Below are 17,397 nucleotides of genomic sequence, written 5' to 3'. Positions count from 1 at the left end.
AAACAACAAGGTGTACTTAAACAAAATTGTAGCACCAACACAAAGACTAGAGTCCTGATTTTGGCGCCCTCTATCTGAGAAAAAAAAAAGGCTATCATATATTACTAGAGTCCTAGAAAAGTGCTAGTTTTTTCTTAATATGACTGTCTCCCAGATCTTCGGCAAGTTAATACAGCCATATTTGTTGAGATTTGGAGTGTGTTTTAGGGCTTCTGTCGCCTCTAAGAACAATCTCTCTGATTTATACGGGTTTCTGTGTAGTACTTTTGTGTTTTTCCAGCTGATCCTGTGTGCAGGGGTATCCAAAGTATGGTCTGCTAGGCCCGACTTCCCATAATGATAATTCCGGACGTATCTTTTATGTTCGCTGATGCGGATGTTCACAGTTCTTCCTGTTTGACTGTAGTAGGCTTGATTGCATGAGCAGGGTACTTGGTAGACTCCTGGATGTGATAAAGGAGGAATGCTGTCCTTGGGTGAGCGGATGAGGGTGGCTAATTTGCTACATGGTCTGAATGTAGTGCGTAGTTTATGTTTATTGAGAATTCTTGAGATCTTTTCGGATGTGCCTTTAATGTAAGGGATTGTGACCGTTTTGTTGTAGTTCTCTGTGGTGGATGGTGGGAGGAATTTCTTAGGAGTGTTTAGTATTTTGTTTATTTTATGTGGATTGTAGCCGTTGGCCAAGAAGGTGTGGCATAAGTGAGTCAGTTCAGCAGTAAGAGCCTTGTCATTGGAACAGATTGCTCTCGCTCTATGGGTTAGCGTTTTTAATATGCCATATTGTTGAGAAGGATGATGGTGTGATTGTTTGTGTAAGTATCTGCCTGTATGTGTGGATTTTCTAAAGACTGAAAATGATAAGGAACCATCTGGGAGATGTGTGATGAGTGTATCCAGGAAGGGCAGACAGTTGTTGGCTTCCAGTTCCATAGTAAAGTGGATTTTTGGATGTTGGCTATTTAAATGTGCTAAGAATGTTTTCAATGTCTCAGGGCCATGTGGCCAAATAGCAAGCACATCATCAACATAGCATAGCCAAAGTGTTGGTTTGAGAGTGGCTGTATTGATTGCTTGTTTTTCCAGGTGTTCTATGTAAAAGTTGGCTGTGTGTGGGGGGGGGGGAGCCCATGGCTGTACCGTCGATTTGTTTGTATATTTTCCCTTTCCATGTGAAATATCCTGCATGTATTGTGAATTTGAATAGTTCAAATATATCAGGGGGGAAGTGTGACTTCAGTAGATTGAGGGTTTCTATTAGTGGTACATTTGTGAATAGTGAAGTGATGTCAAAGCTTACTATTAAGTCTGAGCTTTTTAGGGTAAGGTGTTGTAAGATGCTTTTTAGGGGTGCTGAATTTTTGACAAAGGAGGGAGAATTGTTTGTGAGAGTGGCTAGTAGCTTCGCTAAATGTCTAGCCAGTTTGTATGTGGGACTATTTATACTGTCCACAATTGGGCGTAGGGGTGTGCCTTGTTTGTGAATTTTTGGTGCTCCATAGATCCTCGGTGTTTTAACATGGAAGGGTTTGAGTTTGTTAACTGTGTCTTTGGGCCAGGAAGTGAATTTTTTTAATAATTTTCGTGCCTTATTCTTTTGTGTGTTGGTGGGATTGCGATCTATAATTTTGTATGTTGACTGATCTTGTAATAGTGTGTGCATTTTGTTTTCATATTCAGTTGTGTCCATCACCACAGTTGCATTTCCTTTGTCTGCTTTTGTTATGGTAATCTGGCTGTTGTTGTGCAGCTCTTTTATAGCAATGAATTCCTTATGTGGAATATTATTTTTGGGCGGCTTGGACATGATTAGGATGTTGGCCACATCTAAACGTATGTTGTTAACTATTGTTGGAGGCAGGTCGTAAATTCCTCGTTCGATGGACGCCATTATTTCAGCTTTTGGAACTTGCTTGGGAGTTATGGCAAAGTTGTGCCCTCAACTTAAAGCAGTTGTGGCTTCTTTGCTTAAGGTGAGTGACGATAGATTCACGACGACGAGGTCTTGTTTTAATTGCGGTCGTTGTATGGTGTTCCGTTGTTGGAGATTTTCAAACTTATTTTGGTGCCGGTTTTTGACTCTGTCGAATTCTTTTTTTGCCGTTGCGTCGGTGATGTTATCTAAGATCTGCCAAAGTTCCGTGTTTAGAATATTATGCAGTGATCCTCGTAATGCGCTGATGATTGCATTTGCTTTTGCTAATTCCAGGCGCGTGGTGTTAATCTGTTCACGTAAGAGCGCTACACTCGCTCGTTTATAGATGCGTTGGGCTTTGGCCGAGTGGAACTTGTTTTTGATTTTAAAACAGTTCGGTATTAATTTGGTGTCTCGGCACTTCTTTAAGAAGGCTAACTTGTTTAGTTGCCGCGCCAATTTCAACTTCCACTTACCATATTGTCGTGTCTTGCGTACGATATCGTCTCCGTGAAGAATCCTTAAACGTGTGGACAGACTTATGTGTTCATCGAACATGTTGTTTATTATTTTAACGGTATAATAGAACACAGAAGCTAAGTAAATAATTAATTTATTAACTTGATGCTGATATTTCGCTGGTGTTATAACCAGCATCTTCAGAGCACAAAAACACTGTTTGTCACAATACGCAAGACTAAAACAACATGGTGTACTTAAACAAAATTGTAGCAGCAACACAAAGACTAGAGTCCTGATTTTGGCACCCTCTATCTGGAAAAAAAAAAAAAAAAGCTATTATATATTACTAGGTCCTAGAAAAGTGCTAGTTTTTTCTTAATATGACTGTCTCCCAGATCTTCGGCAAGTTAATACAGCCATATTTGTTGAGATTTGGAGTGTGTTTTAGGGCTTCTGTCGCCTCTAACAACAATCTCTCTGATTTATACGGGTTTCTGTGTAGTACTTTTGTGTTTTTCCAGTTGATCCTGTGTGCAGGGGTATTCAGAGCATGGTCTGCTAGGCCCGACTTCCCATAATGATAATTCTGGACGTATCTTTTATGTTCGCTGATGCGGATGTTCAGAGTTCTTCCTGTTTGACCGTAGTAGGCTTGATTGCATGAGCAGGGTACTTGGTAGACTCCTGGATGTGATAAAGGAGGAATGCTGTCCTTGGGTGAGCAGATGAGGGTGGCTAATTTGCTACATGGTCTGAATGTAGTGTGTAGTTTATGTTTATTGAGAATTCTTGAGATCTTTTCGGATCGTTTTTTGTAAGGGATGGTGACTTTAATGAAAGGGATGGTGACTGTTTTGTTGTAGTTCTCTCTGGTGGATGGTGGGAGGGGTTTCTTAGGAGTGTTTAGTATTTTGTTTATTTTATGTGGATTGTAGCCGTTGGCCAAGAAGGTGTGGCGTAAGTGAGTCAGTTCAGCAGTAAGAGCCTTGTCATTGGAACAGATTGCTCTCGCTCTATGGGTTAGTGTTTTTATTATGCCATATTGTTGAGAAGGATGATGGTGTGATAGTTTGTGTAAGTATCTGCCTGTATGTGTGCGTTTTCTAAAAACTGAAAATGATAAGGAACCATCTGGGAGACGTGTGATGAGTGTATCCAGGAAGGGCAGACAGTTGTTGGCTTAGCCACGACTGCTTTAAGTCGAGGGCACAACTTTGCCATAACTCCCAAGCAAGTTCCAAAAGCCGAAATAATGGCGTCCATCGAACGAGGAATTTACGACCTGCCTCCAACAATAGCTAAAAACATACATTTAGATGTGGCCAACATCCTAATCAAGTGCAAGCCGCCCAAAAATAATATCACACATAAGGAATTCATTGCTATAAAAGAGCTACACAACAACAGCCAGATTACCATAACAAAAGGAAATGCAACCGTGGTGATGGACACAACTGAATATGAAAACAAAATGCACACACTATTACAAGATCAGTCAACATACAAAATTATAGATCGCAATCCCACCAACACACAAAAGAATAAGGCACGAAAATTATTGAAAAAAAGTTACTTCCTGGCCCAAAGACACAGTTAACAAACTCAAACCCTTCCATGTTAAAACACCGAGGATCTATGGAGCACCAAAAATTCACAAACAAGGCACACCCCTACGCCCAATTGTGGACAGTATAAATAGTCCCACATACAAACTGGCTAGACATTTAGCGAAGCTACTAGCCACTCTCACAAACAATTCTCCCTCCTTTGTCAAAAATTCAGCACACCTAAAAAGCATCTTACAACACCTTACCCTAAAAAGCTCAGACTTAATAGTAAGCTTTGACATCACTTCACTATTCACAAATGTACCACTAATAGAAACACTCAATCTACTGAAGTCACACTTCCCCCCTGATATATTTGAACTATTCAAATTCACAATACATGCAGGATATTTCACATGGAAAGGGAAAATATACAAACAAATCAACGGTACAGCCATGGGCTCCCCCCCCCCCCCACACACACAGCCAACTTTTACATAGAACACCTGGAAAAACAAGCAATCAATACAGCCACTCTCAAACCAACACTTTGGATATGCTATGTTGATGATGTGCTTGCTATTTGGCCACATGGCCCTGAGACATTGAAAACATTCTTAGCACATTTAAATAGCCAACATCCAAAAATCCACTTTACTATGGAACTGGAAGCCAACAACTGTCTGCCCTTCCTGGATACACTCATCACACGTCTCCCAGATGGTTCCTTATCATTTTCAGTCTTTAGAAAATCCACACATACAGGCAGATACTTACACAAACAATCACACCATCATCCTTCTCAACAATATGGCATATTAAAAACGCTAACCCATAGAGCGAGAGCAATCTGTTCCAATGACAAGGCTCTTACTGCTGAACTGACTCACTTATGCCACACCTTCTTGGCCAACGGCTACAATCCACATAAAATAAACAAAATACTAAACACTCCTAAGAAACCCCTCCCACCATCCATCACAGAGAACTACAACAAAACAGTCACCATCCCTTACATTAAAGGCACATCCGAAAAGATCTCAAGAATTCTCAATAAACATAAACTACGCACTACGTTCAGACCATGTAGCATATTAGCCACCCTCATCCGCTCATCCAAGGACAGCATTCCTCCTTTATCACATCCAGGAGTCTACCAAGTACCCTGCTCATGCAATCAAGCCTACTACGGTCAAACAGGAAGAACTGTGAACATCCGCATCAGCGAACATAAAAGATACGTCCAGAATTATCATTATGGGAAGTCGGGCCTAGCAGACCATGCTCTGGATACCCTTGCACACAGGATCAGCTGGAAAAACACAAAAGTACTACACAGAAACCCGTATAAATCAGAGAGATTGTTCTTAGAGGCGACAGAAGCCCTAAAACACACTCCAAATCTCAACAAATATGGCTGTATTAACTTGCCGAAGATCTGGGAGACAGTCATATTAAGAAAAAACTAGCACTTTTCTAGGACTCTAGTAATATATGATAGCCTTTTTTTTTTTTTTAGATAGAGGGCGCCAAAATCAGGACTCTAGTCTTTGTGTTGCTGCTACAATTTTGTTTAAGTACACCGTGTTGTTTTAGTCTCGCGTATTGTGACAAACAGTGTTTTTGTGCTCTGAAGATGCTGGTTATAACACCAGCGAAATATCAGCATCAAGTTAATAAATTAATTATTTACTTAGTTTCTGTGTTCTATTATACCGTTAAAATAATAAACAACATGTTCGACGAACACATAAGTCTGTCCACACCCTCTTATATACTGCACTTTGGTATTTTGACTAATTTCTTTCTTATTCCACATAAATTAATTCAGGCGACTATCTACCATAGCTGCTTTGCTTATTCTGTTGTCTGTTTCCATATTTAATTTGCCATCTTCAATAAAAGTTGTGCCTAATATCTGAAATGTTATCTTGTCCTATAAATTCTCTTTTAGGATGCAGCTGATGTTTTCAATATTCCTCCCTATTTTCATGGTCATTATCTTTATTATTACTGATTTCATATAATTTTTTTTTTACAGCAGCTGTTCAATTTAGTTAAGTAGTCCCACAAGCTTGCACTGGATTTATTTTACTCTAACATCATTTATTCTATTTAGACTCGTAACATCATTTCCGTAAAGTAAAGAGCTGGGATAAGCACATATGTTATGTCAACTTAATGTCAAGTTTAATGCTACTATCCTTCATAATGTGATCCATATAGATGATGCGTAACATTGGTGATAGTATATTCTCCCCCTACACACACACCTTGTCATGGAGATAGTGGGCCCTTCCTGTACTTTACCCCATTCTAACTGCTGACCTATAAATCAAATATAGACTGTGTTGTACAATATAATTGTGACATTTTGAACAGCTGCATTTTGTCATGCATTTTCCAGATCTATGAAACTTAAATACAGATCTTTGTTATATTTGTTTGCTAGATTTCTCAGCTGTATCGTCAAGTGAAGATCTGATCCTTCCAACCTGTATTTGGCCTGAACCCAGCTACTTCTCAAGTATCATTATTACACAGACACCTCCTGGAGTTACCGGACTCATCGTGCAAGACCCAAACTATCAACACCATATCTATCATACCTCTCCTTGAAACCATTAGCAGACAAAGCACTCACAACTGACTCTGGTAACCCATTCCATTCATTCACCACTCCAAGTGAAAAATGTAGTCCTCATGCCTCTGCTAACCACACTCTTACCCAACTTCCAGGGATGACCTTTTGTTCTGCTCCCACTAGCCAAGTGCTGAAACATTTCCCCTGCATCAATCCTCTAAAATTCTTTAAGTAACTTAAATGTTTTTATCATATCCCCCCCCCCCACACACACACCACCACGACCCATTTCCTCCTGTTAACCAACTTGTGCAATCCACAAACCCTCAATCTATGCTCATAGGGAGCATTCTACAGACCACTCGCCATCTTGCTCACTTGCCTCTTGATCCTCTCCATCACATCCTCATCGCTAAGAAACCCAGGTGACCAGACCTGAACACAATCTAGATGTGTTGTATCAAGGCTTTATAAAGAGGAATGATAACTCCCTTATCTCTATTTGTTAGTGTATTCTTCAATAACCAAGAAATTCTTTGAGCTACCCTGGCCACTTTAGTAACATGCCTTCTAAATTTCAGCTTTCTATCTACTATTACTACTACACTAAGATCCCCTGGCTTCATCAATTTCTTGGAGTTTAGTTCCCTCAATGTGGTATATAGCTTGTAATCTTTGTATCCCAAAATGCATAACTTTACACATTTTCACATTAAATTGACATCTGTTATGTTTGCCCATGCTGTCAGCCTATTTAAATCATCCTGCAAGCTTTCTACATCACCTTGGGGGGGGGGGGGGTGGGGGGGGGGGGGGGTGGGGGGGGGGGGGGGTGGGGGGGGGGGGGGGTGGGGGGGGGGGGGGGTGGGGGGGGGGGGGGGTGGGGGGGGGGGGGGGTGGGGGGGGGGGGGGGTGGGGGGGGGGGGGGGTGGGGGGGGGGGGGGGTGGGGGGGGGGGGGGGTGGGGGGGGGGGGGGGTGGGGGGGGGGGGGGGTGGGGGGGGGGGGGGGTGGGGGGGGGGGGGGGTGGGGGGGGGGGGGGGTGGGGGGGGGGGGGGGTGGGGGGGGGGGGGGGTGGGGGGGGGGGGGGGTGGGGGGGGGGGGGGGTGGGGGGGGGGGGGGGTGGGGGGGGGGGGGGGTGGGGGGGGGGGGGGGTGGGGGGGGGGGGGGGTGGGGGGGGGGGGGGGTGGGGGGGGGGGGGGGTGGGGGGGGGGGGGGGTGGGGGGGGGGGGGGGTGGGGGGGGGGGGGGGTGGGGGGGGGGGGGGGTGGGGGGGGGGGGGGGTGGGGAAGAGAGATTGTTTCTGGAATATTAGTATCAACACTATCACAATGTTGAAACATAATCCAAACCTCAACAAGCATAGCTGTATAAATTTGACAAAAATTTGGGAGACAGTCATCTTAAGACCTAATTAATACCTGCTTTTGCTCTCTGGTTTTTTTTTTTTTTTTTTTTTTTTTTCAATATAGATGGCACTTAATTAGGACTTTAGTCTTTGTGTTGTTCGTTGCATTTGTTTAAACTAGTCTCGTTGTTATACCAGATTGCTATTGTTTTGCGTACTGTGGCACACTGTTTTTTGTGTGTTCTGAAGATGCTGGATATAATACTAGCAAAATATCAGCAATAAGTTAATAAATGGTTATTATTTTCTTATCAGTCTGTGTTCTCATTGATACCATTAAAAATAAATTAACAAAAATTGTTCTTTCTGTTTGAGGAGACGGAGGGTAGAAATTAATTTCATCACCATTCTTCTTCCCCAAACAGTTTTTTTTAAAGATTTGCAGAGTGGTATCATGTTTTTAACATCTGTTGATTTTTCATGGGCAGTTACTAATGATGTGAGTGCAAATTATCCATATATTAGAGAGGTTGATTCTTGTCTCGTAAGTTGGTATATCTACCACTTTCTCTGATGTGTATACAGATCCCTTTCTACATTAAGTACACAGGGCTGAGCACCAAAAACTAGAGTGTAGCTAAAGAAAATGCAATATTTATAAGTAAGTTAAAACCACTAATATAATACATTTTTATAATTTATAATTTTTATTAATTACACAATATTACACATTTTTATTGCATGATTACAAAAAAACACAGTATTCTTTGTATCTCTTTTCTTAACCTCTTATTCGATTAAAAGTTCCAGACAGGCCTCCTACAAGCCATAAGAACAAGTATGTTATTATCTTATTAATTATATTTTGTTTCTCAGGAATTAGCAGAAGAAAAGTTCTCCTGCAGGGAGACTTGCTTGCGATGTTGTATATGGATAACATCAAGCTTTGTAATATGATCTGATGATTATGATGATTTCTACATTTTCTTATAGTCTGATGTTAAAATGGTGTAAGCATTGAAGAATCAAGATTAATTAAAATAAAGCATTTGTTTAAGTTAATAGAATAAATATAGAGTAATTACCATATTCTAAACCAAATAGAAAATACTGGTTATTTTATTACACTAGAAAAGGGTGTCCTGTGATTATCAAGATCTAGGTTCAGATTCTGTCTATTGACATCCTCTATAAAGGCTTTTTAGTGAAGGATTAAAATGAGTTAGAAATGGCAAAGTTACCCTACTGGAAAGTTAGATTTTTTTTTTTTTTTTCTTTTTCATTCTGCAAGGTACATAAACTGGCCAGAGAAATAAATGCTTAGACAGACTTCATGTGACAGGCCATTGAACCTTACATATAGGGAGAAGATGAATATTAGCTTCTAATTACATTGGGGAAAAGTAGTTTTGTTTGAGTTAAATTCTTTTTTGTCATCTAGATTGCAGCAGGCATTTTCAAAATTTGCACAATAGTATCAAATGGCCGTTATCAGTCTTTTCCAGCCAATCATTTTGGTGTAGTTATTAGAAATACAAGTGAAAATCATCAGTTTTCTTTTTTACCTTGTAGCTGGATGATACTTGCATATGATGCTTTGAGTTCGAAGTTGAGAATCAACTCTTTAATGGCCATGTATAAAGACTTAAATGCTGGGAGAAACTTATGTCAGAGATTTAACCAAGCGAAGGTTAAAATATTTAATTCTTTCAATATTTCATCTGTCACTGAATGACAATATGAAACTTGTAACACATACACACAAAGGCAGCAGAAATCTAAGTGAACATGGATGAACAACTAGAGTCCTGACTAGGTGGAGCACCTCAGTCTTTAATGGCACTTCTGACACAAAACTAATACTGAAACATGCAGACAAAAGAAGTTTAATAATCAAATCAACTGTGTGTAAATGCCCACTATGCCTATCACCTTAACACTATGAATAAACTTTCTCCTCCAAAATCCAAATTCAAGGACACTTGCCCCTAATAGTGCATACATGCTTCAGCTGACCAAACTTTTGCCTAGAGGCAAAGACATCAATTTGAAGAAAAATGCCAAAATGGAGACAACAGTTGGGTCAACAACTGCAAACAAGTTAAATAGTGCATAAATCACTAGTAGCCACCATGGAGACCAGTATGCAGCCACTGTATAGGAAATGTGCAAGACCCTTGTGGTCAAATAAATGCCCCACAGAGTTTTGCATATCCACTTCACTAACATCCAAGGTCTCAACTGAAACCTTAATAGTGTCCACTACCATCTTCAGTATACCAAACACCACCTACTCTTTTAAGCAGAAACTCAAATTTTATCTCCCACCAGCACTATTCATCTCAACTCTCCAAACTACACATCCTTTAATGCCTTTTTACCCAAGTGTGGCATCTGTGCATATGTCCACACCGACATAGCTTGCCAGAGAGCACCCAACTTTCACCTTCTTTGGTTGAAAATCTTCCTTCCCCACCAAGTCAAATTCATTTGTTGTCTATTGCTCCCCTAATGTTAGCACCCACTATGAGCTCTTTAATTTCCTCTCCTTAAAAATTGATTTTCTCCAGTCCTACTTCCCTAACAGTGAAAATCATCTTCCATATTTTAATGTCCACAACACCACCACCACCTGGCTTTCCTCCTCCAGTTGTACAGATCTAGCAGGAAGAGATGCTGAAACATTTGCCATCACCAACAGCATTACACAAATTGTTCCTGTGCCAACCAGAATACCATATAACCCAAACTGCTCCACAAACACCCTAGATCTCTTCCTCACCAATGACTCATCCAAATACACAGCGAATGTAGTGGACCTCCCCTATGTAAATCTGACCACAGTCTAGTGCTCATCTCTTCCCCCATGCAACAACACTTTACACAGTCATTCCCATACAAGAGTAGTTTGGCATTATAACAGTGCCAAGTGGGACAGCCTCCATGACTTCTATGCCTCATTCCCATGAGTGGACTATTGATTCCGGCCTTCCAACTCAAACATATGCACCAAACGCATCACCAAGGTAATCCTTACTTGCATGGAAACATACATTTTCCATACTACTCTGAATTGCTGTCTCCTGACTAAACTCTGGTTCTCCAAATCATGTTCCAAGGCTGTACAAATAAAAACTCAAGCATCCCCAACTAGCTTACATCATGAACTCCATCCCCCTTTAGTGAGCTTATACTCAAACCAAAATAGTGGCAAGAAAACTATCAATGCTTCCAAAACAGAGTTTGAAAGAGCAAAAAGCGGGAAACTTGCTGTCTCTCCAAGCCTTTTGGTCTCTTGTCAAGGCAATTGGTTGTAACTTTTGTCCAACACTATTCCCACACTTATCATACCCAGATGGCTCTATTGCATCATCATTCACAGAAAAAAACCAATTTCCTGGCTTCACACTTTGTCTCTAATGCATGCATAACTGATAATGGTAAATACCCCAAACCATCCCAGATGCCTATTATACAACCCCCCCCCCCCCATATTCTTTTTCCAGAACGAGATCAGAAAAATATTGTCCAAATTAGACAAAAAAAAAAAAAGTCTCCTGACCCTCTAATTGTCCTGAAGGTTTGTGCACCAGAACTGACTCCTATCCTATGTCATCTGTATATACTCTCTTAGTCACAGCTTGGAAATTGACCTATATTCAGCCCATTCCCAAGAAGGGCGACAAATTACTGCCTATTCCACTCACCTTAGTCTTTCTAAAGTAATGGAGAGAACCATCAATTCTCAACTTCTACACTATCTTGAAGACACCCAGTATGGATTCCTTCACTGCCAATCAACAGGAGATCTACTCATACCCATCTCTGGACAAATGCCATGGAGAAGTTTAGTGAATTTCAAGTGGTTGCACTTGATATCTCTAAAGCTTTTGACTGGGTCTGGCAGAAAGAGTTACTAAGCAAACTCCATCATTTGGTCTATCACCTGCAAAACTAGATGTAACCAGTTTTGCAGGTGACAACACATTGCACTCTTCCCATTTGATAAACCTTACTCTACACAGCTCCCTCAATCTACAGAACATCAACTACCACTGCTCTCAATTCTGATCTCCAAGCTATCCTCCAGTGGAGTTCAGATACTAGTAAAGCCCAGTTCTGTCTTATTTCTCACAAAAAAAAAGAAACATTTTCTCCCAGTATTATTTTTGACAACACTCAAATTTTCATACAAGATGAGATTTCTCTTCTTGGAATCACCCTTACATCAAGCCTCTCCTAGTATAAACACATCACAACCATTGTATCCTCAGCTTCTAAAAAACTAGGATTTCTCTTTTGCTCGTGATGTTACTTTACCTCTGAACAGCTTTTAACCTTATACAAATTACAAATCCACCCAGCTATTGAATACTGCTCTCACATTTGGAGTGCAGCCCCTTAAGAGCTTCAGAATGCTTGACTCAATACAGAGAAAGGCAATTAGATTGATTAATAACCCATCTCACTCCTCCCACTTTCACACATGCATTTGGTTTCTTCAGTATGTGTATTCTATAAATATTCCATGGCAAATGTTCAGCTGAAATAGCATTAATAATTCCCCCACTCAGTACTAAGTCAGTTGGAACATGTGCAGCTGCCACCTAACATTCCTTCACAATACACCTTGAAACCCACAGAACAAATTTCTTTTCCTCCTCCATCATCTCAGCTACTGCTGTATTGTGGAACAGTCTTCTTCCTGATGTGTTTCCCAAGGAATACAATATACAGGCTTTTAAATCAATGTAAACAAGTTTCTTCTTTCCTAACCCACTACCCATACACGGTACTAACATACTATAAGTTGATCAACCAACCTCTCGTGTATGGGCTCAACATTTAAAAAAAAAAACAAAAGGTTTTTACAAACATCCATCCCCACAGTGTGATTTAAACCTACAGCCTGTTGGAGAGAGTGTATGCTTTCCGTTTTGCCAACCAGGCCAGCAGTCGAATCAGATATTTTGATCTAAAATTCAACATGTCTTCATCAATGAACAGATTAGTCAATTGTCTGTTCACTGATGATCTGTTATTTTCAGATTGAAATATTTGATTTAATATCATCATCATCATCAAATTCCTGCCATGTACCCTCAAGGGGTGTACAGGATATGATAGTACTACATGAGAAAATTACGTCATTACTAACTTCCTATCTACAATTTTCCTCCAAATCAGTCTGTTACTTGTCAAGACTCCAACATTATCAGATCTTATATTTCTGTTGTCTAAGGCACTTTGTACCGTATCAATCCACCTATATCTTGGTCTTCCTCTGGGTCGTTTTGCTGCCAACCTGGCAGAGAACACTTGTTTTGCTAATCTTTCTCCGCCCATTCTGTTTAAGTGACCATACCACCTGAGATTAGCTCTGCTAACGCATTCCTGGATGTTGACAATGTCAAGTTCTTTCCTAATGTCCTCGTTTTTAATATGATATTGCCATTGATGCCATCTGTTCATGCCTATAATCATTCTCAGGACTCTCATATCTGCAGTCTCTAGTCTTTGGTCAAGTGTTTTACTTCTGACCCAGCTCTCAGATCCATAAGTTAAAACTGGTTTGAACACTGTCTTGTATATAGCTAATTTAGTGTTCCGACTAATTTCTCTCTTATTCCATATGAATTTATTCAATTGACTTCCTACCATACCAGCTTTGCTGATTCTGTTGTCTATTTCTATATTTAATTTACCATCTTCAGTAAAAAATCGTGCCTAAGTAGCTGAAATGTTTCACTTGTTCCACAGGTTCTCCATTCACAACACAGTTGACATTTTCAATGATTCTGCCTATTTTCATTGTCTTTGTCTTTTTATTGCTCACCTTCATATCATATCTATTACAACAGCTATTCAATTTAGTCAGAGAATCCTGCAAACTTGTAGCGGATTTATTTAGAAGTATAACATCATCCGCATAAAGCAAAGAACTGACATTAACATCTCCAATTTTGATATCATGTTTAATACCACTTTCCTTCATAATGTGATCCATATAGATAATGAATAACAGAGGGGATAATGTACATCCTTGTCTCACACCAAATTTAACATTAAACCATCTTGATGTACTTCCTTCAATTCTAACTGCTGTCTTTTCAAATAAAGACTAAGTATTGCTTGATATAATGCCCCATTGACACCATATAACTGTAGAGTATTGAATAGCTTCTCACTTGGCACCTTGTCATATGCCTTTTCCAAATCAGCAAAACTTAAATACAGATCTCCTGTTTTCATGTCACCTTTATCATCTCTAACTCCTTTTACAGCACTCTTTCCTCCATTCCTAAGCTTCTTCAACAACCTCCAGAATATTTTGCCACCTTCTTGATATTTATTTACTATATTCTTGCCAAAGTCCTCCCATGACTTTTGTTTAGCAGTGTTTAGCATTCTTGCATTTGTCTCTGTATTCTCTAAGAGCACAAGCTGACTTATTTGACAGGAACTTTTCATATGCTTTCTTCTTTTCCTTCACTGCCTCTTTAAATTCCTGTCTCCACCAAGGAGTTCTGATTTTTTTATCCTTGCAGACAACTGCACCACATGCCTCACTGGCAGAATCAATCAATGTTTTCTTCAGAGTTTGCCACTGAATCTCCAAGGTTTGATTCCTGTTCTCAAACTCTTTCATTTTTTCTTCAATAATCTTTGTGTATTTTAGTCTACAGTTCACATCTGAGAGCTGCTCAACTTTTATTCGCTTTAAAACTTTCTTAGATGTTATTCTTTTCAATATGAAATTCAATTTTATCTTGCTCAAGACTAGATAGTGATCACTTCCAATTTCAAATCCTCTGTACACTCTGGTGTCCTGCACCAGGGAGAAAACATCACTATCAACAATAACATAGTCAATGAGACTTTTCTTATTCCTTGTCTCTTCTCTCCATGTGAATTTGTGCACATTTTTATGTTGGAACATGGTGTTAGTAATAACCAGTCCATGTCCTGAGCAGAAATCCAACAGATATTTGCCATTATTATTAGCTTTGCTCTTTTCTCCAAATTTTCCCAAAATATTTTTGTATGTCTCACAATCATTTCCTACTCTGCTATTTAGATCCCCAACAAGGACCAACTTTTCCTTTTTCATTGTGTCAGTTGCTTTTTCTAAAACATCAAAAAATTCTTCCACTTCTACCTTAGTAGAACCTTCTGTGGGACCATGGGCACAAAGAAGTCTCATTGTCCATTTCCCCATTCTGATATTTGCCCACATCACTCTACTTGAAATTGCTTGCCATTCAAGATGATTAGCCTTGTATTTAGTGTTGAATACTGTGGCTACTCCTTCTTTTCCTTGATTGTCATTGCCTGAATATAACATTTTGTATTTATTGCTCAGAAAGATCTCACCAGTTTTTGTCTTTTTGTTTCAGTCACCCCTATTATGTCGATCTGGTACTTATCTAATTCCTCAGCTAGCTCCATTTCTTTGCTATTCAGGCTTCTTATGTTGATAGTACCAATCTTTAATTCTGGTGATGTTGAGTTGGGGGTTTGTTTTCAGATTTGTTTCAGTTGCTGACTTTTCGCTGTTTGCCCTGGTTCCCTGGTTAAAACAATGGGGCCTTGTTTAACAGGGCAACTCCCCAGCCGGCATGAAATATTGTCATGTCTTGTGTTTACGTGTTTCAGTATTTGAATTATAGAAGCAATCATGATCAGTGAGTTCACTATAAGGCAGTGCTGCTTATTTCTACAGGGATATTTTTTCGGCATTACTGTACTACCATCGTAACATATTTTTTCAAATTGCATTTTCTCAAATACTATGAATAAGTCTTGTATGTCCCCCCCCCCCAAGTGTTTAATCAAGGGGAAAAAATTTAAATAAATATTTGTAATGCATACTGTTACAAATAATTCATTAAATGTCATTTTATTGAAAATATATTAATGTGCTGTGCCAAGAATATTAAAATGTACAGTACCATGTTATACATTTTTGATGTCTTGATAAGACAACCTCAGGTTTCCTGTAAAAAAAAAACAAAATAAAAAAACATTGAACATGACTTTTTCTTTATTAAAATTAATTGTCATAAAGTGTGATATGTTTGTATTAACTTTTGTTACATCCACATAATTTAGCAAAATTACATTTAGTTAATACAAGGAGAGAGAAAAAGAAAGAAACAGTGAAAAGAGATATTGATAAAATGAGACAAACAACAAGATGCAAAAATCTAAAACACAAGAAATATACTAATATTCACTTTGTTTGACCAGATTAAATGGTAGTTGAAAAAATAATGTATTTAAACTAGAGATGAAATTGTGTGTGCTGTGTGTAGTCCCAGTACCTGATTCTCTCATTTGCCTCAAGGGAACAGGTGATAAGGCTGCTAGTGTGGCATGAGGAGGAGAAGCAATACTATCAGCATTATTTTTCTCATATATGTTTGTTATTTTTCAATGGGCATTGCATTTTTTAGCAGAAAATTGGTTGTTGAAAAATTTAGTTCATTCTATGTGATTTTTATCTCTTTTTAAAATCTTTCTTAAACAAATTCTAATTTGATGTTAATGCACATATTTAATGATGTTGAAATTTCAGCCCAGAATAATCGAACACGTAGGATAAGCATGGAGAATATGGATTTACTTAAGCTAACACCAGATGCTAAAATGGGGAAGGTAAGAACAATTCACATTTCAAAAAATACATTTTTAATTTCATTTTTAATTCTGTGGGAAGAGAGGAAATGAAAAAAAAAAAAAATAGTGATACTGGGACTGGGTCATCTTTGTGCAGAAGATTTTGATCTTTAGCCAACACAAGTTGCATTTTCTCAAATACCATGAATAAGTTCTCACAGAAAGAGTGTGAATGTAAGTGGTAGAGTGCACGATAGTTGTTGAGATATATAAGAAATGAAAGAGTAGAAGATAAAACAGAGAACAATATGATGACAGAGACCTTGTGACTTCATGTGCCTCATAATATCAAACAGGAGTTGCAGAGACTGGTAAAATATTTAGTAAGTAACAGGAAAGGTAAGAAAAAGAAGATGAAATTCTTGGGGGTGAAAGGACAGAAAACATTGAAATAAAGATATGGTACTGTGTGATAATGCCATGATTAGATTGAATTGGCGGGATATTATTATTATTATATGGGCACCATGGAGTCCGAAGACTCATTGCGGGAGACCCAATCTATGCACACAATCTATCATACCTCTCCTTGAAACCATTAACAGACAATGCACTCAAAACTGACTCTGGCAACCCATTCCACTCATTCATAACTCTCTCCAAGCAAAAAATCTAGTCCTTACGCCCCTATTTACACACCTTTACTCAAGAACAAGGGATCACTCCTTGTTCTGGTCCCTCTAGTGAAGTGCTGAAACTTTTTCCCCTACATCTATCCTATAAAACCCTTTAAGCAACTTAAATGTTTCTGTCATATCCAATCTTTTACTCCTATCAACCAACTTCTGCAATCCATGCACCCTCAATCTATCCTCATAGGGAACATTCCACAAGCCATTCACCATCTTGGTCACTTGCCTCTGAA

General features: G+C 39.2%; 1 protein-coding gene across 1 annotated transcript in view; it reads left to right on the top strand.

Moving 5' to 3' along the window:
* pins (G-protein-signaling modulator pins) overlaps positions 1–17,397 on the top strand; it is a 187,151-nt gene that overhangs the window by 108,201 nt on the left and 61,553 nt on the right. The window contains exons 9-10 of the mRNA XM_090404957.1: positions 9,295–9,391; positions 16,432–16,511. Of these exons, the coding sequence (XP_090261083.1) occupies positions 9,295–9,391; positions 16,432–16,511 (177 nt within the window). The remainder of the gene's footprint in view (positions 1–9,294; positions 9,392–16,431; positions 16,512–17,397) is intronic.

Source organism: Typopeltis vanoorti, chromosome 1 (genome assembly GCF_054136105.1).
Source record: "Typopeltis vanoorti isolate ZY-2024b chromosome 1, IOZ_Tvanoo_1.0, whole genome shotgun sequence".
Lineage (NCBI taxonomy): Eukaryota > Metazoa > Arthropoda > Arachnida > Uropygi > Thelyphonidae > Typopeltis > Typopeltis vanoorti.
The sequence above is the reverse complement of the archived record's forward strand: the minus strand, read 5'-3'. Positions and strand labels throughout refer to the sequence as shown.